A 24,360-nucleotide genomic window follows, 5' to 3' on the forward strand; every position below is an offset into this window, starting at 1 on the left:
ATTCTCCTCAGACATATAATCTAAAATGTCATTCTTTCCTAAAATATTACTAGGACATGGATTTGACTACTTTATACCACTAGTTTGACCCTCTTTATTTCTGATTCTCTTTCCCTGTATCTGGACCACCTTCTCTTTCTCACTAGAATTATTAAAATTAACTTGTATCATACCTTGAGCATTACATCCTACTGTAGTCACTGGAAAAGAAGAGGACAAAAGAATATTTATGATACTGTTATCTGCACTCTGCTCATTTAAAGAAAACTTATCCTTTGAGATCTCCACTATAAAATTTGCAGGAATGACATCTGAGGCTTCTGCATGCATGCTAGTAGATTGGTTAACCACCACCGCATCAACAGGATTAGGCTGAACACTAAGCTGAGGTATACCTGTTAAACTTTGATCTGCATGATTAACTATTGCATGTTGATCATCTTGTTCCTATTGGATTTGGGTAAATGAAGAGCTTATAGCTTTAACCCCTCTCATGTCTGGATTTGTCCATGAAGGAGGATCAAGAATAGAAGTAGAAGAAAGATATCCTCTTTGCTATTGGAGAAGATAAGCCGCAATAGTATCACATTCAAGATCTTTGTGATCAATAGTGTAGCAGAATCCACAAAGATTAAAAGGTTGCTTTTCATAATGTTACCTAATCCAAACTTCCTCTCCTGTTGCATTCTTCATCCAGAATCCTCTTCGAAGTGGATCTCTAAAATCCAAAAGAACCAAAGCTTTTTGCACTTTAACTTTCAGTACAATACAGTCAGGAGGATCCAGTTCCCTTACTTCTCCCATTGTTGATGCTATACTCTTAAAAATAGTAGGATTGGCAAAACCTGGTTGCATGTTATAAAGTCGTAACCAAAGAAGTTTCTTTGTTAAATCCACTGCAGATTTTGGTATTTTGGGATTCCAAGGTTCAAGCACAAAAAGGTCACCCTGAAAATGCGGGGGTCTAACAACCACACCCAATAATTCGTTTGGCAATCTGTATGGAATAACTCCAATATACTTTCAAGAGAATCAACTAGACAATCAGACTCAATCTTAAGAAAAGTATATCAAAGATTTATATCTCAATTTATCAATTCAATGCGCAATCAAACAAATAGGAATTTGCGAGCCCGATTGAATATAAGAAATAACTTGGACGGTATCAAAAACCAATATCCAAGTGTCAATCAATTTAATCAACAACCCAAAGGTCGGATTTACAATTGATTGAACTTACGTACAACCTGTGATATTTCAATTATATAAACAAATATAATGCGGAAAAGAAATAACACAGACACCAGAAGTTTTGTTAACGAGGAAACCGCAAATACAGAAAAACCCCGGGACCTAGTCCAGAATAAACACACACTGATTATAAGCTGTTACACCAATTTCCTACTACCTATTCAGACTAGATGTAATACCTGCTTCAGCACAAATAGAACTCCTAGCACAACACCGATTGTCTTTAGGAATTCTTCTCGTAAATCTTCTAGCAGAATCCAAGGATCTCTTTAGAAGATACAACAGCACGATCGATACGATTCGATATTTTGTTTGTACAAAACACCGATTTGATTTCCCTTTAGATGTAAATCAAGGTTTTGGAAATCTTGTGTTTATTTTGATAAAAACAATTACTAGGTAAAAGTAATATCAAAACAAACTTGTAGATTAGGGATTATTATACTCTTCAATAAAGGAAGAGAAACCTAACGATTCTACAACAAGAACAACTAGAATAAATCTAGAGATATCTTATTTAAAACTTCTTAAGGATTTTTACGAGATACCTTAATCAAAGTTTTATTTCTAGCTTCCGATTTCGACTAAAAAGTGTTGGTATATGATCGGAAACTGAAATCTATCAAAACCTAGGGTTTATGATCAACAACTCTTGAATGGTTTTATATCAGAAGAGAAAACCTTAGAATAGAAAAGAGGTGAAAAACCTAGATTACAAGTTGTATAATCAATCACAAAGATTAATCCAACTCGTATTTGTGATCCCCAATACAAAGACTTTTATCTCACTCTTGTTCACGGAGAACAAAAGACATGGAAAACAACTGTATGAAGCTTATACCAATTTTCCAAAGGGGATGAAAACGTGTAGCACTCATGAACCCTTTATTTATAGTGAACAATAACTTAGAAGCTACGCAAAGCTATTTTCCTCTTTCAAGACTCTCCTAATTTTGGGAGTCTTTCCTAAGTTACAAACTCTTGCCAAATAATTAAATAAATAATTAATTAGCAAATATTATATTTATGTTAATAAATCACATTTTAACTTAGGCGGGAATTAAAAGTTATCACAAACACTTTAATATGGTAATCAAATATATTTGGATTGATAGCCATCTTGCCTAGATAAGGAAACATCACCAATTTGACTAAAAAAGACTTCTAGTCACGTAATTGGGCTCAAGTCCGTGAACCGTTACAAAAGTCCATGAATTGTTTCCTACTAACGAACTGTAACAGTTACAACAACACTTATTACTGTTACTTTAATAAATCACTCATAATTTTATCGTTATAACTCGGAATTGAGTGATTCTTGGCTCGTTGAACTCGTAAGCTTATTCACTATAACATGAGAACCTTTCCAGGGATAAAGGTTATTGTCATCAAGGTCATGAATCAAATAACCTCTAGTATATATAAATATAAATATACATTTACCGTGATAGGAATTGCTTCATAGAGTGAGCATTTATCTCGATAGATTAGAAAGGTAGAATTGAACAAGAATCCAAATGAAATAAGTCACATAACTTTGTTGATGAAGTACTTGTTGATGTCTTCTTGTAGTCTTCAATCTTCATCCTTTAAGGATAGCTTCGATTCAACTTCTTAGACCTAATCTAGTCCGGAACTATCTTTAGTATGCTAAATCAAGAATGCATTTTGGAAACTAAAATTGACAACTAACTTGACGTACCAACGCTAGTGGGTTCAACAGAGCAATGATCTAAGAATCTCCCCCGTTGTCAATTTTAGTGACAAAACCATTTTACATATGGCTTGTACTTGTTAAAAGAAAAATCGACATGCTTGATTTCCTTGGTTCTTCAACTCTGCGTGTGTTCATCCTGTACTTGTTGAATATCTATCATAGTATTATTACACAGCATCAAAGTTTCATTGTGTCACAACTTTGACAATAATAGTACGGTGATATGTATCACTCCCCCTTAGTCAATACTCCATCTCAACATGAAAACCACTCCCCCTTACATAATGATCCGTAAACCATATGTATTTGTACTGTGAACTACACATTGATTCTCCCCCTTTTTGTCAATATAAATTGGCAAAGGTACGAAAACTAGTGGGATCCTCATGAAATTTTCACAGAGACACTTCATGACCAAAAGAAGAAAACATGTCAACTTTGTTTAGAAGATATCACACAGTCGAAACTTAGTGACTTCATCAAGGAGTTTATTAAGATACAAGTTAACCCCTACATGTTCCACAACCGCTTCTCCCCTCAAAGATATAACAATTAACCACAAGTTCAAAAAGAACTCTCCCCCATAAAATGTCATTCCCGAAAGAACAACAAGAGTGACCTTACTCCAGAGACAAGGATTTATATATTGGATTTTAGAAACCCAACAAGGAGATACGAACTAAGAACCAATCATTTAAAGTCTCTCATGAGATCGTGTTACTAAAAACAATAGAACTATCTCATGGTAATAATATACAATATGTAAGCAAGAAGATCAAGTATTGTGATCATCTTTTCTAAGATACAAACTTGTATAAACAAGAATTGGTATGCTTAGAAGGAAGAATAGCCTTTTCCATAAGGATTTACACCAAGAATGGTTACCATAACAGTATAAAAAAGATTCTTTGACAATAAAAACCAACATCCAATGGTTTTGATTATTGCTTCTAACCTGTTGTGCTTAAGAATTTTAATCACAAATCAAGTTAGGTAATTAAGGATCATACACGTGGTATTTAACCATATTCATCTTAACGATAACTAGTTCAAATGACTCAAATGAACTAGTTAGAGAGTTGTTAAATTGCTTAGATCTTTATAATAGACACAATTGAAGCAAAAATGATTTGATTCACTCGAATCGATTTATGAACTTTATAGCCACGGTTTGCAAACTTGCATTCCTTAGTTTATATAAGTTTAAGTTCCCGAATAATCGTTTTTAGAAAATAACCAACTTAAGTACGCGGACTGGTACGCGGACTTAAGTACCCGAAATAAGTTTGTAAATAGTTCACAAACTCCGACAAATTTTCTCGGGAAGAGAACCTCCGACAGTATGCGAGCTGGGTTCGCAGACTGGGTTCGCGAACTCTGTTCCGGTTTTCCTGATCAACAAAGTACGAATACTTTGGTTCAACGAATAAGGACTTATACATGTATGAGTTATCACACAATGCTTATATCCAACAATGGTTATATAATCTAAACTCTCATTTTAATCATTGAAACATTCTTCGAGGACGTTATATAGTTATTGTTCACAAACCATTTTTCTTCAAAGCCATTTTCAAGTGATTGAAACTTAACATGACTTTCGTCACTAGTAAAGATGAATTTGGCCAAAGCGAAAGCTTACCAACACATATTTCGAGAAATATGTAAGTGAGTTAGACTCATCTCGAAACAATAAATTGTTCCTCATATTCAAAAATTACCCAAAACAATATGTGCGCCCCAATTCTTTTGCAATCCTCAACGCATTTACTAGGGCTTCTTGGTGAGGATGCACATCCAACACAATCAGGTTGTGTTGAGGTGAACAAAATCCTGCTCACCACAGGTATTCGAGACAAAATCATGCATGGAATCTAGGAATTTAACAACTTCCTTGAAACTTTCAATAACTGTTTCATACCTTTTTAAAATGTTATCCCTTGTCAAACTCTTGTCTGGGAGATCCTCCTTAATAGTACTCGTTGCTTTATTGATCTTCTTTGGTACCCATTTTTGAGTAGCTTTTGGAGCAACGTATTTCTTTTTCTCCCCAATATAATTATGAAATTTCTTGGAGGGAATACTAGAAGAACTGATATTATGAGAATCAGTTTTTCTCCAGTTTGGAACATCAGATCTTGTCATCTTAACAGAATCAGATCTGGTTTTATCTCATTTAAGATATCTGCAATTCCTTTGCAAGTGACTTGGTTTTCCACAATAAAAACAATGTTTAGTAGAATGGAAAAAGTTATGTTTAGTGTTACCTAAATGTGTATGTGCTTGCCTTGGAGATTGACAGAATTTCCTCTTTTCGTTATCGGCAGTTGGTAGAGATAATTTACTTTTGTCAACCGTGGAAGGTTTTGGTTTAGAAGAATCTTTAACTTTGACAAATTTTACCTCTTTGCAAATACCAGGAGAGTCTATTCCTTCATAGCCCAATACTCGTGTATCACGATGAATTCTACATGCTCCCAATATCGAGGTTAATTTTTCTGAGCTGTTATTTCTAGACAAACTCTCTTTTAAGCTCGAGTTTTATTCTTCCAATCTTTTGACCTTTTCGAGCGCAATAACTAGATCATTCTTGGATGATTCACATTGAACTTTGAGATCTTCTCGTTCCGAATCAAATAACAAGTTCATCTCAATGTTCTCCAAGTTATCTAGCTTTGCTTGAAGAGTAATTTCCCGATCTCGACTTTCGGCAATTTCTTCTTTAAGAATTCGTATTTCGTTGAGATAATCTCTTACACCACTAGAATAAAGTTGGTCTTGCAAGTATTTATTCCGACTACGAAGTCTGTCATATTTAACTTTCTCACTGAAAATGGTGCTTTCAGCTTCCGAGAGTTTTTGATGACATTCCTTAAGAAGATTATTAGCAACTGGATCCACATGGAATACTTCTTCATCAGAATCAGAATCAGTATCCGAAAGAATTTTTCCAGACGTTAATGCAATCTCGTCTGCGTACTCTTGGTGATCATAATCGGGTCCATCATCAAGAGTAGGCAAAGATGCTGCATATGCCGATTGTCTACGGCTCCAGCTAGGACATACTAAAGACAAGTGCCCGAAACCACGACAGTTATAACATTGTACATCATTATTAGGAGATGTTGTAACTTTAGAAAAACTCTTTTTCCTGTCTCTCAAGATTTTTCTAAATTGTCGTGAAGTAACATCCTTAGTATCTGGCGAACCAAATTTATCCTTAGAGGATTCAGAATTGTTTGCAGCTTTAAGAGAAATCACCTCTTTTCTAGATGCGTGTTCATTATCAAAGATCTTTAACTTTCCAATAAGAGTATTTATGGAGAGTGTAGAAAGATCGTTTGCTTCTTCAATGACATGTTTCTTAGACTCGTATCTTGATGGTAGAGACCTGAAAATTTTTCACACAATAACTTTCTCCGGAATAGTTCTTCCTAATGAATATGAGGAGTTAACTATTTGAGAAAGTCTTTGGTTAAACTCATCAAAGGTTTCATCATCAGACATGCAAAGGTTTTCCCAGTCAGAAGCTAGATTTTGAAGCCTTGATTCTTTCTCTGCGGCATTCCCTTCGAATACGGTTTCTAAGATATCCCAAGCATCTTTAGACTTATTACACGTAGTCACGTGGTGTTGAATATCTGGGGTAATGACATGGATGATAATATTTAATCCATCAGAATTTTTCTTTGCGGCAAGAATCTCAAGATCATCGTAATCACCAATATCCTTTGCAACAGTTACACCGTCTACTGTAACTAATGAAGGATTATAGCCATTAACAATATGAACCCATGATTGAAAATCCCGCGCTTGAATAAAGGCACGCATAACAATTTTTCACCATAAATAGTTCGTTCCATCGAAGGCTGGCGGTACGTATATAGAGATATTACTTCTGTCAATAGAATCGGATTGCTACAAACACAGACTTATGAGGTATTAGCGTGTTTGACGGCTCTGATACAAATTGAAAATGCAGGGGTCTAACAACCATACCCAATAATTCGTTTGGCAATCTGTATGGACTAACTCCAATATACTTTCAAGAGAATCAACTATACAGTTAGACTCAATCTTAAGAAAATTATATCAAAGAGTTATATCTCAATTTGTCAATTCAATCCGCAATCAAACAAATAGGAATTTGTGAGCCCGATTGAATATAAGCAATAGCTTGGACGGTATCAAAAACCAATATCCAAGTGTCAATCAATTTAATCAACAACCCAAAGGTCGGATTCACAATTGATTGAACTTACGTACAACCTGTGATATTTCAATTATATAGACAAATATAATGCGAAAAAAATAACACAGACACCAGAAATTTTGTTAACGAGGAAACCGCAAGTGCAGAAAAAACCCGGGACCTAGTCCATAATAAACACACACTGATTATAAGTTGTTACACCAATTTCCTACTACCTATTCAGACTAGATGTAATACATGCTTCAGCACAAATAGAACTCCTAGCACAACACCGATTGTCTTTAGGAATTCTTCTCGTAAATCTTCTAGCAGAACCCAGGGCTCTCTTTAGAAGATACAACAATACGATTGATACGATTCGATATTTTGTTTGCACAAAACACCGATTTGATTTCCCTTTAGATGTAAATCAAGGTTTTGGAAATCTTGTGTTTATTTTGATAAAAACAATTACTAGGTAAAAGTAATATCAAAACAAACTTGTAGATTAGGGATTATTATACTCTTCAATAAAGGAAGAGAAACCTAATGATTCTACAACAAGAACAACTAGAATAAATCTAGAGATATCTTGTTTAAAACTTTTTAAGGATTTTTACGAGATACCTTAATCAAAGTTTTCTTTCTAGCTTCCGATTTCAACTAACAAGTGTTGGTATATGATCGGAAACTGAAATCTATCAAAACCTAGGGTTTATGATCAACAACTCTTGAATGGTTTTATATCAGAAGAGAAAACCTTAGAATAGACAAGAGGTGAAAAACCTAGATTACTAGTTGTATAATCAATCACAAAAATTAATCCAACTCGGATTTTTTATCCCCAATACAAAGACTTTTATCTCTCTGTTGTTCACGAAGAACAGAAGACACGGAAAACAACCGTATGAAGCTTACACCAATTTTCCAAAGGGGATGAAAACGTGTAGCACTCATGAACCCTTTATTTATAGTGAACAATAACTTGGAAGCTACGCAAAGCTATTTTCCTCTTTCAAGACTCTCCTAATTTTGGAAGTCTTTCCTAAGTTACAAACTCTTGTCAAATAATTAAATAAATAAATAAATAATTAACAAATATTGTATTTATGTGAATAAATCACATTTTAACGTAGGCAGGAATTAAAAGTTATTACAAACACTTTAATATGGTAATCAAATATGTTCGGAGTAATAACAATCTTGCCTAGATAAGGAAACATCACCAATTTGACTAAAAAAGACTTCTAGTCACATAATTGGGCCCAAGTCCGTGAACCCTTACAAATAGTCCATTGATTGTTTCCTACTAACGAACTGTAACAGTTACAACAACATTTATAACTGTTACTTTAATAAATCACTCATAACTTCATCGTTACAACTCGGAATTGAGTGATTCTTGGCTCGTTAAATTCGTAAGCTCATTCACTATATCATGAGAACTTTTTCAGGGATAAAGGTTATTGTCACCAAGGTCATGAATCAAATAACCTCAAGTATATATACATAAATTTACATTTACCGTGATATGAATTGTTTCATAGAGTGAGCATTTATCTCGATAGATTAGAAAGGTAGAATTGAACAAGAATCCAAATGAAATCAATCACATACCTTTGTTGATGAAGTACTTGTTGATGTCTTCTTGTAGTCTTCAATCTTCATCCTTGAAGTATAGCTTCGATTCAACTTCTTAGACCTAATCTAGTCCGAAACTATCTTTAGTATGCTAAATCAAGAATACACAACTAACTTGACATAGCAACGCTAGTGGGTTCAACCGAGCAATGCTCTAACACCCCCTCTAAAAACCAAGGAAGAAACTTTAGAACAACTCATATTTCTCTTGAGTATGAAACTTTATGAGATAACAATCATTGTCCTCTTTTTTGATAAAAATATCCTTACTTTTGGACCAAAGCTGTTTGAGCTGTTTGTCTAGTTCACCTACCGTATATGTTTTAGTAGAATAAGGCTTACCCAAAAAGCTAAATTTGAACTTCTCATCCCCAAGAATCAAATCTTCAGTTGAAAGTTGCGGTACCTTTAAAGCTCTGAGTCTATCAGTTATCGAAGTATTCTCCATTCTTGTTTGTACTTGCATCAACTCAGGATCCATTTTGGTAAAACTCAAGGAATATGAAAAGAAATGGGAGAAGAGAATGAGGTGCAAGGAAAATATAAAGAAAGTTCTGCCGAAAAGATGATGAGTGAATGTTGTACACCTAGTGAAAAGCTTCTTACATCCCACTAAATTAATGTTTTGAGTAAATGGTAGGAGGCTGTCTTGAATACAACACTGTGTAAGAAAATCGTAAGGAAGATAGTCTAAAAGAGCAATAAAAATTGTAAAATAATCAGAGCTTGAAAGAGATTACCGGGACAATTAGGAAAAACCACTCCAATTACCTAGATACCTCCAAACACGAAATAACAAGTACCTAGAGAGAAGAAGAAGATCGAAAACCCATTAAAACTTTGGATAAAAAAAAACCAGAATCTAATAAAACTTGTAAATTAGCATGCAAGCCAAAGATTGATGATCAGATTCAAGAATTAAGCATGAGAATTTTCCGACTCACTCCGAGTTAATCGTCGAGTTATCTAGAGCCTTCTTGAAATAAGATTGTAATTAAAACACGGTTATCGTATTTGTTTGTTTTTTTATAAGTTAAGTGCATTCAAAAAAACTAACTTAGGGAGTTAGAAACTCTTACATCAAGATGAGTAGAGCCATCGAGTGTTGGGCTATTAGGTTCAACCCAAACATTTGATTTATCTACTTCCAAAGCAAATTTAATACAAGAAGGAGGTTCCTTCCTCCAATTGAGGATGTTTCTAAAAGTTTTTGCTTCTTTAGCCAGAATATCAGCTACATTGTTTGTTGTTCTTGGCACATAAAAAAAACCCAAAAAATTATGACAAAAATTAAGTTCTCGTTTCACTTCATCCATTACAGTCTTGTTCTACCATGCAATTTGAGATGCTTCCCCATTCAGATAATCAAAGAGATTCTTGCAATCACCTTCCACAGAAAAGTTGGAAAATCCTCTTTCCACTGCCCACTTAGCTCCCTGCAACAAACTTAAGGCTTCCGCTTCTTCAGGGGTAGAAGTGTGACTGGTCCTACTCTACCTTGTTCAAAATCTCCTGCATTATTCCTAAGAATTAAAGAGAAACCTGCAGGCAGGTTCATAGAAATCCAAGCAACATCTAAATTGATTTTCAGATGTAGTCTCTTAGGAGGAGTCCAATTATGAATTTCTTCTCTGTCTGATGTCTTTTGTCTAAGGGAGATATTATCCTTATACCAAAAGTCTAAAAATCGTTGTATTTTTAAACCTAATTGGGCACTAGTTTGCTTCTTTTTTTTTTTTCAAAAACTCTGTTACATCTTTCCTTCCATATAAACCAGGCTTTTGTCAAGATAATTTCTATGGGTATAGTTGGATTTTTTTCTCTAACCATTCCTTACAAATATCTAAGAAAGTTGTGGGGGTGTTAAAATGGAGTTCTACAAGGAATGGCTCTATATCCCAAACAGATTTGGCATATGGACAGAAGAGCAGTAAATGTTCTATAGATTCAGCTACATGGCATCCAAAAGAGCAATTAGGATGAATATCCTCCATAAATTTAGCTAATTTCAGATGAGTAGAAATAGCATCATGTAAACATTTCCAGGCAAATTTTTTGATTCTTTGATAGACATTTAAGTTCCATAAGTTGTTCCAAAAAGAATCTGGCTGACCTAAGTTGTAATGATTCACAGTTCTTTCAGTAAGCTTGTTATACATGGATTTCATAGTGAAAACACCAGATTTTGTGAGAAGCCATCTAAGAATATCTACTCTGTCTCTAGCTATTATGATATCGTTGATTTGTCTTGCAATATGTTCTGGAAACATTTCAAAAAGTAAGGTAGAGTTCCACTTCTTAGTGGTAGGATCAATCAGATCCTTCACAAGTGTTAAGTGAGAGTTAATGGTTGTTTTAAAGCTACTGAGGTTATGTTCCATTTTTGGTATCCATCTATCATCCCAAATGTTGGTATTGTTGCCATCTCCTATTTCCCATATACTATTTTGTTCAACTAGTTGGATACCCTTACTTACGCATTTCCAGATCCATGAACTAGTGGATGGTGTTTTAGCTTTAAAAACTGAGGAGTGTCTGAAGTATCTAGGTTTTAATCGGGACACCCAAAGGGCTTCTGGTTCACTTAGTAGCCTCCATACTAATTTAGCAATCATTGCTAAGTTAAGGTCCTGTTTGGTATAATTTTCAAAAACAGTTTTCTGTTTTTAAAAACAGAGAAAACAGAAAACAGGAGAAAACGCGTTTGGTAAGGACATTTTCAGAAAATGTTTTCTATGTTTTCTGTTTTTAAAAACAAAAAAATGAAAACAACAAATTATTGTTTTCTGTGTTTTCTCTTTTTTTCTTTTCTTTTTTCTTTTCTTCTTTTCAGAACAAAGTAAGAGATGGGGAATGACTGCAAGTGAGTCATGGCTAATATCACTATCTCTTAGACGAATCTTTACATTTGATCCGATTTAGTTGGTTTTCCTTGTTTTCAAAAACAGTTTACCAAACAATTTTTAGAAAATGAAAACAAGGAAAAAAGGGTATGTTTTTAAAACAGTGGAAAACTATTTTTGAAAACTGTTTTTCAAAACTGTACCAAACAGGCCCTAAACTTTTGGGCGTTTCTGAATCCCAAGGCTTTATTTCTAGGTTTGCATAGGCAGGAATAAGATTTGGGATAGTGTATCCCTTGTAATCAGTTTCCTTATCCCTTGTAATCGTGCTTGTTTGATTCATATTTTCCACTCCTTTATACATTCCGGACTCCAGAACACAAGAAGAGTCTGCATAAGCGCATGCTCTAAATATGCGCCGTGTACCCACTCCTTAGCCGGCAGTCTATATAAAAATGACCTCGAAATATCAAACGACTCCAATTACAATCTCGCTCCCATCTACTCTCGGAATCATGAGAATTCAGTTATGCAGTGATCATAAGCAAAAATTAGAGTTTGGGGTTTTTTCACATAGTTCAAGACTTCAAACTGGGGTTTTAGGTTTGAGCAAGTGCAATTCAAGATCAGCCAGGTATTTCCTTTTCCATCTCCTAATTTAGCGTTTTTGAACTACAAGTAATTCTCTGCAAAGTTAGGGTTTAGGTTTTCTGTTTCTGCTCAGATTGATTCTTGTCAAATTAGAGATTAGGGTTCTGAACAACTAATTTTGGGGGAATAATTTCTAAGGTATACTTTTCAGTTTAGGTTAATCCTTAAAGAATGGAAGAATCAAGAAATGCACCGTATTTTAATGGGGAAGATAGAATCAGTAGGTTACCAGATGCACTAATTCATCACATCCTCTCTTTTATTGATACTAAATATGCTGTTCAAGCTAGTGTTTTGTCAAAAAGGTGGATGGGTATTTGGAAATCTCTACCTTTTCTAAGATTCGGCAGGAGGTCATTTTCGCGTGGCAAAGAACATGATCAGAAGTTCATATGTTTTGTGACATGGTATGCATTCTTCGTGATGACTCTGATATCCAGAAATTGGTTTTACTTTTGTACAAAATTGATGAACTTCAAGAAATGACACAAAATGTTAATAGATGGATTGTTCACGCTGTTAGGCGTAATGTTCAAGAAATGACTATACAAATCGATAAACTTCATTCTCCGGCTTATGAAATTCCTCCTCAACTCCTAAACTGTCACTGATGGAGTTGGTAATGCACATGTCTGGTGGCGAATATGCAGATCTTATTTTACCAAAATCAATGGGTTTACCTCGGCTAAAATCTCTGTACCTTGGTGGATTAACAATCTCCAATGTTGAACTATCTAAAAGGCTCATTTCGAGTTGTCCAGCTCTTGAAACGTTACATATAGCTGATTGTGATGTACGAACCTTGACTGTTGAATCTCTCAGTCTAAAGAGGTTCACTTACGGACATAAACATCTTTGGTCCCAAAATCATACTATGGCCAACATCAAGTTATCTGCTCCAAATCTCAAAGTTTTCATATGCAGTTCTTCCGCAGAAAGTGATAAAGATGAGAATGCAGAAACCTTTTCAAAATTGCCTTCGGAGGAGAAAGAGGTATATGCTAAACGTATGATGATATTTCTAGAAGCGGTTTATATTGTGCAACAGATGAGATTATAACCTGGATTCCTGGAGGTATGGGTGCTTCCTCTCTTCCATGAATCAAACATCTTAATATATTTAAGTACATGCGTAGTCCAATTTTTGAGAAGTCCAAATAGCTGCTGCTCATTAGATGATTGTCCTTTTTTGTGTTTTTATCTCAAGTCTAGGATAAGGAGGACGAGTTGACACCAAAGATTATCAAAAGTTTTGTTAAACAAAAGTTTGAGGCTGAATAGAAGTACTAACTAGGCCACATTGACCTCTGATATATTCTTGTTCTATGAGCCTACATGCTTTAAGCCTTTAACACTATAACTTCCAAATGTTACAGAATACAACATGTCCTAGAAAATTGTTACAGAAATTATACCTGCTTCTTTGATTAACATACAAATGAAGCCTTCTGGAATAATTGGAAACTTAAATGTGTCAACAAAAGTCTCATCAATTATCTGATGAACCTACATTCTAACACAACCTCAGGGAACTAATTTATATACTGCAAGACAATAAAATCACAAAATCCATCATCCTCATATCAGCCTGAATCCAGGTTCTAGTCCTCACTGAGCTCTGATATTTTAATTTTCCATGTTAGGGACTTTTAAACCTAAGCCGATCTATCAGTGATTAACTTCACTGGGAACATCTCGAAAAGTGATTAACTGCATTCATCGGGAACTGTTGGAACTGTCGTATTAGTATGAGATCGTTGATATAACTTCATTAGTATTCCATTCAACAAAAAAAGTGATCCTCTCTTAAATAATCCTGGTTTACTAAAACTAGTACTATTTTAGCTGCTACACTATTTGAATTTTTTTCTTTTGTTTGTCAAGGTTCTCTCACAAGCTACAGACTTATTAGACTGTCAACCAACTCGCTTATGTAATCTATGTCATTTGATGCTGGATATGTGGTCTGTAAGAGGTTGTTTGCGAGCTATAGCATACTTACTCAAGATTTCTCCTAATATAACTTTTATTTGGTTAGTACTTGAATCCAAAGAGGTAATTGCCTGGCCCTTCGTTTTCTAATTTTGTATGTTGTTGTTGCTCCAACAGTTCTAATATGAGATCTATGATTTTCGTTTATCTCATTCGGTGACATTTATCTTTATGTAACATTTGTAAGTGATATCTGTTGCTGTGATTGTGTGGATATAGTCAAATTTAGCGGACGTTGGAGATGACTGGGAAGCAGGATTGTCATCGCCGGAAATGTTGTCTCGACTCAAGTCTGTCCAGATTGAAAAAGCAGAAGGATGTGATGCTGAGCTCAAACTTCTGAGTTTTTTGTTGAAAAATGCAAAGGTTTTGGAGGAAGTTGCTCTATTCTTTCGTTCTAGTGTTGGCTCGCCTGATAGAGTGAAACAAGTGAGACAATTTAGAGGTAAGCTAAGAGCACTTCCAACAGCCTCTTCAAAAATCAAAATAATGTTGCTCTGACCAATTCATAGTAACAATTTAAAGATTCTGATGTATGTGCTGTCGTACTCGAACATGAAAAGACCGGACTTCCTTTGCTAGATCTAGTAGTTAAGGCTTCTTCCATTAGTTTTTTTTTTGTTTTCCGGTGATGTCTTCTTCTGTCAAAAACAATGATTAAAATGTTTATTAGGGACTTCGTAAAATGCCAATTAAGACTGTTCTTCGTGCTGTTTAAGTGAACTTTTGTCTACAGAAGCATCATATCCTCTAGCTTTTACCCTTTTGTGTTTGCTTCCCTAATTGAGTGGTAGGGTAATTATAAAACACAAGCAGTAATTTAGGAACGATTTTTTTTGGGGACCATGGTTTTTTTGGGGACCATGGTCCTATTAGGCCACCTACCCTATAGTTATAAGGGGTGTCCTAAAACATTGAAATGACTAACCTACCCTTAACCTAATTTAATTTAAAACCAACCCAATAACCACCTATATATATATATAACCACCACCTCCTCCCACCATCGCCGATTACCACCACCGCCCACCACCGCCGATTACCACCACCACCTCCGATTATCATCACCACCAACCTCCGATTACCACCACCACCTCCGATTACCACCACCAACCACCACCAATATATATATATATATATATATATATATATATATATATATATATATATATAGCTTTATTTAAAACATTAACAAAGATATTCTCACAGACCTATTACTTGTCATTCGTTTTTGGTTGAATAAACGAGAAGTAATCATTAAAATGAGTTGAAAATGGAAATTGCAGAGAGGGTTAATGGAGGGTTTTTTTTCAGAGAAAAGTTCGGTTATCAAGAATTAATTTTTTCTTAACCGAACTCAGAGTTTGGTTGATTCGCAAAAAAAATACTTTTAACCGAACTCCTTGTATTAGAACAACACAAGTCCATAAGTTCGGTTCCTTCGCAAAATAAAGATATCACCGAACTTTAGTTTACGAAAATAATGAGAAGTCCACAAGTTCGGTTCGTTCGCAAAAATGTTAAGTTTTCTTTGTAACCGAACTCTACCTTTGAAACTTCGTAGCCGAACTCTACCTAATTCGCCAAGAAATAAATTTCGTAGTAACCGAACGTTTGCCTAATTGCATATATGCATATATAAGCCCAGTTCGGTTGATTCGCAAAATATGTTGAAGTTTGCGAACCAACCGAACTTCTAACACTAGGTTACTTTTAACCTGCAGTTCGGTTGGGAACTTGGTTGCGTTGAAGTTTGCGAACTAACCGAACACACAAGATGTACCCAAATAAATTGTTAAGTTCAAAGTTCGGTTACCTACCATTTTATCCTAGGTAACCGAACATTACACTGTACGAACAAAACCTCCATTAACGAGCGAGTTCGGTAACCTGCGTGTTTGGAAAACGTAACCGAACTACACTTTCAGGTGTGTTCGGTTACATGTTCTTGACATATGGTAACCGAACTGGCCCAAATCTACATAAAAAATTTCATTTTTTTTGAAAGTTTGGAGCAATTCAACCAACATTATCTAAGTTTGAAGCCTACCTGGGTACCCAAATACCCTTCCTCCAGTTGTGGTTGGTAAAATCCATCGTTTTTCATGTTTTCCTTCTTCATCTTCTCTAACTTTACTCTCTCAATAATTCTACTTCTTTAAAAAAAACCATCTGATTTTTTAATCTCACTAATTATCTTTAACTTAATCATCTCACTAATCATTACACTAACTATTATTAACACTAACTAATCATCACCCAAAATTATTCAGGAGGGTAATTTAGATATTATTATAAATATCTAGATAAGGGGTGACCAAGATTTACTTCTAATGTCTTTACCCAAAATAAAACCACGGTCCTCAAAAAAACTATGGTCCCCAAAAAATCGTTCTAATTTAGTTATATCCATCCCCATAGCCCATAGGGCCATCATTGGACATCTTTTGTTCCACTACCTCAGAAGGAAATAACCCAGCAGCACCATACAACACAGCCCCAGAATTATCACTCTTTCCAACGGGATAATATTATTACTGGCCATAATTTTCTCCCAAGCTCAATTTACCTTTTCAATCCGAGTTGTGTGGCAGTGAGCCGTACCTTGCACAAATCACTTGCTTACATTTTTATATCTGTTGAAGAACCGATTCATGGTTTTGACATGAGATTTCATCTACTGACAGAGAACAGTTCATGGTTGAAATACCATGTGGTCATAGGGTGACCAAAGAAATGCATAATTTGAATCTGATGGTGTGGCTCATATGGGCTCGTACAATCAAGACATGCATTATATGAAAATGGGCTCACATAATTACGTAAGTGAAAACTACATAGAGACCCATTTTTCGGATTATTTCCACTGTGAAACCCACACTCAAAAATCTGAAGGCGCGCGCCCATTTTTTAGGGAAAAATTATTCTCGGGCCCAAAATAAATTGAATTTCATCGTACTCTTCTTCTTTCTTTTCGAGAAGAAATCAGTGAACCAAGAAAGAATTGTTGTTGTTGTCGATTTGAGATGGAAGAAATCGACTTATAACTGGAAGATGGTGATGTTGTTAATGTTTGGGATGAATATCTTCTCTGTTGCTGCATCTAGGGTTCGAAATTGATGCTGCTACAGATCGAGAAAAAGAGAAGAGTTGCTCAGAAATTGAAGCTCGGATTCTGAATCTGCTTCTGAGATTCAGATGGAGATGGTGGTGAATTTGAGTTCAAAGCTGCAATTTGAGAAACACATGAGTAATAGAAAGATGGTGGTTGAGATGAATTTCAAGGGTTAGAAGATAATCTGTTGTTGTTGTGAATTGGGGGTTTTAAGTGAAGAAATATGAAACTGGGTTTAGTGTTTGAGCAGTTGAGGAAGAGAATAAAGTGGAGTTACTGATGCTGTTACTCTAATGAATGTGGATGAGAACATGTGTTTGTTGTTGAAGGAAGATTCAGAAAATTGGCTGTTTGGACTGGATTTTGGTATGTTGTTATTCATGGGTTCTGTTGACAGTGATGGAATGAATTTGGTGGTTAGGAGTAAAGAAAATCTGAGAAGAAGTTAGAGGAGAGATTGAAGTTGCAACTGGAGATGGAATTGTGGAGTTAGATGAATGTTAAGACTGAATTGTTATAGGTGAAGACATGGCAGCTGAAAGGGAAGAATTGAAGGAGAAGGGAAGAATTGTTATAGGTGAAGACATGGCAGCTGAAACGGAGTGAATCTGCTGGCACTCTAAACCAGGAAAAGGGAAGAATTGAATCTGTTTTTGGCATGAATTGCGTGAATGATTTTGTGGGGTTTTGAGAGTATCTTAACAACAACAAGAACGAGGGGAAGATGCTGAGCCTGGGTGGTTTTGTATCTCACATTTGGAACTGAACTGGGGTTATTTTGGGTGCAGTTTGGGTTATATTTTGAGATGAAATTCAAATGAATAGATGGGTTAACCAAGAGCCCGAAGTAGGTTCGGAAGGATGAGCATTTGATGAAGTTTCTTGACCTGAAATGAAGAAGAAGAAACTAATGATGCTGCCATGTTTTGTAGTTTGTTGCAGTTTGAATTGAGGATGAAAGAACCTAGCTTGCTTCCATTGACAGTGGGAAGTACATGTGGAAGATTGAAGGAAATATTTGAGTTACTAAATGAATGAATGTATGGGTTTTGTTGTGTGTGAAACTGGGTTTGCAGGGAAGGAGATGAGATGGTCTCATAAACCACGAGATAGTTCATGTCTACATCACCAGTTCCTCACATACAAACTGTTTGTGAAAATGTCTGAGCCACCAGATTGCACAAATTCAAGTTTCGTCACCAATAGTTTGCTGTACCAGGTTTGCCTTGGACTTCTGTGAATCTTTGGGAATGGTTAGCACAGGGTTGAGTTTGAGAACAACATGGAATTATTGGTGCGAGTAACATATACGGTTTTGGGTTATATTGTGACCGAAAAATATTAAATTTTCTATAATTATGGTTGTTGTCATGATTGAGCTACGAACAAATGGATGAATGGATCAGTGAAGTGAGTTAGGAATGGTGGTGTTGATGTTATGCAACAACTATTCAGTCGAGAAACTGTCTGCATAACATGTTATGCATTCGTGAAAATGGATACATAACCTGTTATGCATCTACAAAATTTGTTGCATAACTTGTTATGCAGTCCAGAAAACCTGCATAACCTGTTATGCAAGTTTAATTGCAGATGATGGTGTAAATACATGAAAGAAGATGATGGTGTAAATACATGATTTTGACCAAGAGCCCCCGAATAACTAAAAGATAATGGTTTGCGTGGGAGTTAATGAAACATGAAAGAAGATGATGATGTGGTTATGACTGCATAACATGTCATTCAGTCGAGAAACTGTCTGCATAACATGTTATGCATTCGTGAAAATGGATGCATAACCTGTTATGCATCTACAAAATTTGTTGCATAACTTGTTATGCAGTCCAGAAAACCTGCATAACCTGTTATGCGTCCGAAAATATGGCTACATAATGCATTATGCATCGAGAAAATAGATGCATAACCTGATATGCATCCGTAAATATGGATGCATACTGCATTACACATCAATTTTTTATATGTACGGCTAAAATCAACCAAAACAATGGTTACATAACTTGTTATAGATGCATAACTTTGTTATGCAGATACATAACTTGTTATGCAGTCGAAAAATGGTTGCATAATTCGTTATGCGTCTGCAAAATGTGTTATGCATCGTTTTTGGTGACTGCGTAATGGTTAAGTATCAAGTTTTCAAAAAATTTCCCTAAAATGAGGATCACCTCCGATTTTTTCGTTAAAAACAAAAATTTGATATTCTTGTTTGTACTCGTCGCGTATCTCTTTTAGAAAGATTTCCAACGATATAAAATTTGTAAAATTCTAAGGCGCGGATTTTTAGATATGTTATGTCCAAGTTCGCTGCCAATTATACCCCTGAAAAAGATAGTATGCATAACGAGTTATGCCTTAAAAGATAGTATGCATAACCAGTTATGTATTGATTCATATAATAATTTCATATAATTATGGGTGTCATGGTATACAAAATTAATTGTGGGCCTGAGAACGAGAATATTTTTTTTTTTGGGTCTCCCTCTAATTTTCCAGTAAATGATGGTCCCTGTCGGCTGTTGCCTGCAGTAATGGTCGGGAAAAACATGCCCTCCATCTGATCTATGAATCTTGTCATCCAACCAACTCCATAAAATTACAGTTGAAAAAGCTGTTGATTTGCAAAAAAACAACGTGTTTTGCACTTTGAGTATGATATTAACAAGAAAGACAAATGAAATGTAGTTTGTGGATGGCCTAAGTTACGAAGACCCTTAATAGCATGTTTGGATGCGTGAAATTCCTATTGTCAGGTTTCTTCAAAAGTTAGAAGTTTATCCAAAAAATTGGATGGTCAGATTTTTTCAATTTTCCATGTCAATGATTGGCTCACATATGGAGCTAGAAATCTGTCTATGGGGGAGCAAAATAATTTTAGGAGTAGCAAATATACTTAAATGGACTTGGAAATCCAATTTCTCTAAAAATTTAGGCTTGAAAATAAGCTGGGCTGAGTGTGCAATTGCACATCTTACTTCCAGCTGCCTCAGTCTGTGTGATCGGCTCTTATCTTGTGCATAATCCAAAAAAAATTGCTTCACAATTCTGATTTTTTAACTTTTAAAAATCTCATTATGAAATCATGTCGCCAAACTGCCAAAGTAACTTCTTTAACTAATATATCACTCTAAAGATGTATCCAAACACCCAACTAATGTGATTTTACGTTGACTTTGACTTCTCAAGGAACTTTATGTCCACCTGGCCGATGGTGCTACCTCCTCCAATAAATGTTGCGCATAAACTTGCTTAGATGGGCTTTTGTTTCCCCATATATTTGGACGAAAATAATGCAAAAAGATACGGCTTTGCTGGATTTTGGCTATTATGGATGCGTTACACATGCGATTTAGCTCCTTTTCTGGTGTAGTTAGAATTGGGATAAAATGAATTCCAGCCTTCTTCCTTCTTGTTTTATAATGATGATGTACTACGATGATTAACAGCGATAAATATTTATTTCTGCAAGCAACCAAAACTGGGGATAGCAATGTCAGGTACGATTGTATGTTATGGATTTGTGTCTGTTAAATTATTAAGATAGATTTCTCCGAGATTGAAATACCATTATCAAATATTATCATTAAAATTAAAAGTAGGTGAGAATTGGAAAAAACGTGTATCACGCTCAAACTAGGGTTCTTGTAGTGGAGAAATAAAATGAGCCAACTCACCGTTTTTAATCCGAGTTGATGGTTTGATTTGCTTCTGTTTGGTTTAAGGCAAAGCAACTCGGTAAGGTATAAATGCAAGTCCGATTTGAGTTCCCTTGCATGCCTCTAGAAATGTTGAACTTCCTTCAATAGATCATATATCAGCAAGCAATGCAGTCTAATTTGTGGTCCTGCTAATAAACTTTCATTTATTCTCTTATGAGTTTCTATACTACTGATTCAGTGAATTGATCTGTTTACCGGAGTTCCTAACTCCCATACAATTGGACTTTTACTTAAATCGGTAGGGTGCGGTTGCCGCGCATTGGCCTGCAATTGTACTTTTCGGGACGTGTCATATTTGACCAACACGACAACGCAATCAAGTCTTATGTCCCTGCAAATTTTCATAGTTGATTCTTTGCACTTCTTGTTTTATTATAGTCGATCATTGTTGGACATTCTTTGCACTTCTTGTTTTATTATAGCTAACAAAAGGAACGACTAACTAGCCTATAGACTAGTGCTAACTGACTGACTAACTGAGCAGAGAGTCTTGATGAAGACTCTCTGTTGTATGCTTAACACGATCTGTGTATTTTTTTTCTTCTTGATTTTCTTTGCCAACTTGTACTAAAAACACAACAAAATCTTTGATTGGAAGGTGTGGCATTGAATTGTGATTTCGCAGTACAAATCCATGACATGGAAGTTGCCGTAAGTGTACAGGAAACTAGAAAATGTAATGTTTGAAAGTCTCCTCTATATATGTTCACATTCTATTTTAATGAGCATACTCTGTTTACGCAATCGGCAAATATCATATTCCTGTTTGAATTTCTCATATTTTGCAGGATATGCCATTTCGTACCTGTTTTTGTTATTTTTGAAAGATATGTCAATCTCGTGTTTTGAATCTTGATATTTTCGAAGGATATGTCACTTTCGTTATAATAATAGAGTTGAATTACCAAAACGTGATTGTATTAAGAGCCTCTCGTTAGCTCTCCTCAATCTCTATATACATGGGGAGAAAATGAGAAGAACCACAACACTATCAAGGCCGCCCATAAGACTAGATTTGCATCACAATATGGATTTACGGTTTTCTCTGATCTTATTAATAATCGCAGCGAGTTTTGCAGAGAACTGTGCAACGAAAGGTGGTATCAATGAGATTATCAACAACAAAAAGTTGAAGAATCGTTCGTTCTTGGGTCTTGTAGTTCCAAATACATTTGAATTGGGTCCTCTTCTTCAATCTTCAAGCTTTGTTGCTGATCCATCTCTGCCATACTTGGATTTTTCAGGTAAGTTAGTTAAAACATGCGGCTTCATTCTTTTTAAGTTTTTAACTGAAATCTTTTTCCTTCACCTTATTCTGGTCAGAAATGCTATTTTGCTCCCTATTCATCTCTTTCGTGTGAGTCTGCATTATTTGTATGATTTTTCTATAAATAGTTAGTAGTATAATTTACCATAGACTGATTCCGTTTGAGCTGGTTTCAAGGGTGTTTGACATTTTTCAAAAGCATTTGAATGAACCTAACTTGTGTATAGATCACAAAATCTCCGACAGAAAGTTCAAAGCTAACATGTTGGAGTTTTTTCTCTTTTGGTCTATGTAGAAGCTAGGAACCCTCCCCTGTCACTTGTCAAGTGGTATCCAGCACCATTAATTTTTCCAAGTATCTGTCAAGTGTCTACCCCGAATGAACCCTTCAATTTGTATGTACATGAAAAGTCTCTGGCAGGACATTCCGGGGAACAAAGTGTGCTTACAAAACTTAATGTCCCCTTAAGATCGAAATGATCAAGTTGACAATACACAGTCTTACTTTGATATGCAGGTAGAAGATTTCGTTTCGGAAAAGTGGAGAACAAAAATGTTGTTATGGTTATGACAGGATTGGGCATGGTAAGATATGTTTGGCTTACATGCCATATACTAAGAGAATATCCTGATTTTGTGCTCTTTTTTAAAAAGACAAAATTTGTTTTTTTCTTTTCTTTTTTCTTTCAAAAATGCATAACTTCAAAAAAAAAAAAAATCGATTTCTAAAATTTAGATGTACAGTTAAATGCAGGTATAGCGACGGAATTGCTACTGAGTCTGTTCAAGGTGGAATCAGTACTGCATTTTGGAATTGCAGGAAATGCAGATCCTAAACTCCATGTCGGAGACGTTGTTATTCCCAAGTATTGGTCTCATACTGGCCTTTGGAACTGGCAGCGATTTGGAGATGGCCCTAATGATGAACTAGCTTTGGAGTCTAACGGAGACTACACAAGAAAATATGGTTACCTCAAATTCTCTGATTACGAAACTCAAAACAACACGAAGGCCAAGAAATCTACCGCGTCTGAAAACCTTTTGAACAATGTTTGGTACCAACCAGAGGAAATCTTTCCCGTAGATGGGACTCCTGAAGTTCGGCAACACGCCTTTTGGGTTCCCGTGGATGGAAAATATTATGAATTAGCAAAGAAGCTCGAGGTGGGTGCATAGAATTGGTTTTCCCAGAATCTAACTTTTATTTAGTTCTTATTCTGGTTCAGTGTTCAGAATTTGGAGTTCAAATTTCATCATCATCCTTTTTTTTTTTTTGCAGGGCATGAAGTTGGAGGGGTGCGTAAACTCGACCTGTTTACATAGGCCACCACAGGTTGTTAGGGTAGCTAGAGGATGTAGTGCAGACATATTTGTCGATAATGCAGCATATAGAGAATTTCTATATTCCAAATTTAATGTTACACCTCTTGACATGGAATCCGCGGCAGTTGCCTTAGTTTGTCTGCAACATAAGACTCCTTTTATTACAATTAGAGCTTTATCTGATTTAGCTGGTGGTGGTTCTGCTGAATCCAATGAAGCTGATGTTTTTGCTCCTCTTGCAGCTGATAATGCTGTCAAAGTTTTGGTTAAATTCATAACTTTATTGCCTTGAATTTAATCACGTGTAGCTGCAAATGTAATGTAACTTTTATTTTTCCTGCAATTTTCATTTTGTAAGTCTAATAATGTAATATGTATTTCGCGATTCTGAAAATACGAAATATCATTCGATTTCCATATGTCATTCATTTTGTTCGTTAATTTTCAAGCTTTCTGTGCTTCTATGATTTCTGCACTATTTGACGGCTTAAGTTGCCGAATTTGCTAAATCATTGTCTCTCATCAATGTGGACAAAACCGTGCATAACCCTCTTTTGTGGCGACGAATCTAACGAAAGGAACACCAAAAATGCAGGATTTTTATGTAGCCATTATGCAATTTTTGCAAGTT

General features: G+C 35.5%; 2 protein-coding genes across 4 annotated transcripts; both read left to right on the forward strand.

Annotated features, from left to right (window-relative positions):
• Window positions 1-12,089: 12,089 nt before the first annotated feature.
• Window positions 12,090-14,977, forward strand: LOC113338131 (putative F-box/FBD/LRR-repeat protein At5g56810). Of its 2 annotated transcripts, XM_026583641.1 has the most exons (4): window positions 12,090-12,278; window positions 12,447-13,289; window positions 14,180-14,350; window positions 14,507-14,977. In XM_026583641.1, the coding sequence occupies exons 2-4, from the start codon at window positions 12,906-12,908 to the stop codon at window positions 14,786-14,788; spliced, it is 837 nt and encodes a 278-aa protein (XP_026439426.1). In that variant the 5' UTR covers window positions 12,090-12,278; window positions 12,447-12,905; the 3' UTR covers window positions 14,789-14,977. The 2 variants fall into 2 exon arrangements, 1 of the variants encoding a protein (XP_026439426.1); XR_003354627.1 differs by having other exon boundaries at window positions 12,090-13,370.
• Window positions 14,978-22,049: 7,072 nt separating this feature from the next.
• On the forward strand, window positions 22,050-24,142 carry LOC113338108 (5'-methylthioadenosine/S-adenosylhomocysteine nucleosidase-like). Of its 2 annotated transcripts, XM_026583628.1 has the most exons (5): window positions 22,050-22,383; window positions 22,702-22,845; window positions 22,924-22,991; window positions 23,151-23,570; window positions 23,686-24,142. In XM_026583628.1, the coding sequence occupies exons 1-5, from the start codon at window positions 22,110-22,112 to the stop codon at window positions 24,019-24,021; spliced, it is 1,242 nt and encodes a 413-aa protein (XP_026439413.1). In that variant the 5' UTR covers window positions 22,050-22,109; the 3' UTR covers window positions 24,022-24,142. The 2 variants fall into 2 exon arrangements, with proteins under 2 accessions (XP_026439413.1, XP_026439414.1); XM_026583629.1 differs by lacking the exon at window positions 22,702-22,845.
• Window positions 24,143-24,360: the final 218 nt, after the last annotated feature.

The sequence above is a fragment of the Papaver somniferum genome, unplaced genomic scaffold (genome assembly GCF_003573695.1).
Source record: "Papaver somniferum cultivar HN1 unplaced genomic scaffold, ASM357369v1 unplaced-scaffold_18, whole genome shotgun sequence".
In the NCBI taxonomy this organism is placed as follows: Eukaryota; Viridiplantae; Streptophyta; class Magnoliopsida; order Ranunculales; family Papaveraceae; genus Papaver; species Papaver somniferum.

Excerpts from the sequence above, each read along its gene's own strand:
- LOC113338131 (XM_026583641.1), top strand. The coding sequence starts at position 12,906 with ATGGAGTTGGTAATGCACATGTCTGGTGGCGAATATGCAGATCTTATT. Across the intron at positions 13,290-14,179 it reads TGCCTTCGGAGGAGAAAGAG|GTTCTCTCACAAGCTACAGA; the intron begins GTATATGCTAAA and ends TTGTTTGTCAAG. Across the intron at positions 14,351-14,506 it reads TAGTACTTGAATCCAAAGAG|TCAAATTTAGCGGACGTTGG; the intron begins GTAATTGCCTGG and ends GTGTGGATATAG.
- LOC113338108 (XM_026583628.1), top strand. The coding sequence starts at position 22,110 with ATGAGAAGAACCACAACACTATCAAGGCCGCCCATAAGACTAGATTTG. Across the intron at positions 22,384-22,701 it reads GCCATACTTGGATTTTTCAG|AAGCTAGGAACCCTCCCCTG; the intron begins GTAAGTTAGTTA and ends TGGTCTATGTAG. Across the intron at positions 22,992-23,150 it reads TTATGACAGGATTGGGCATG|TTAAATGCAGGTATAGCGAC; the intron begins GTAAGATATGTT and ends TTAGATGTACAG.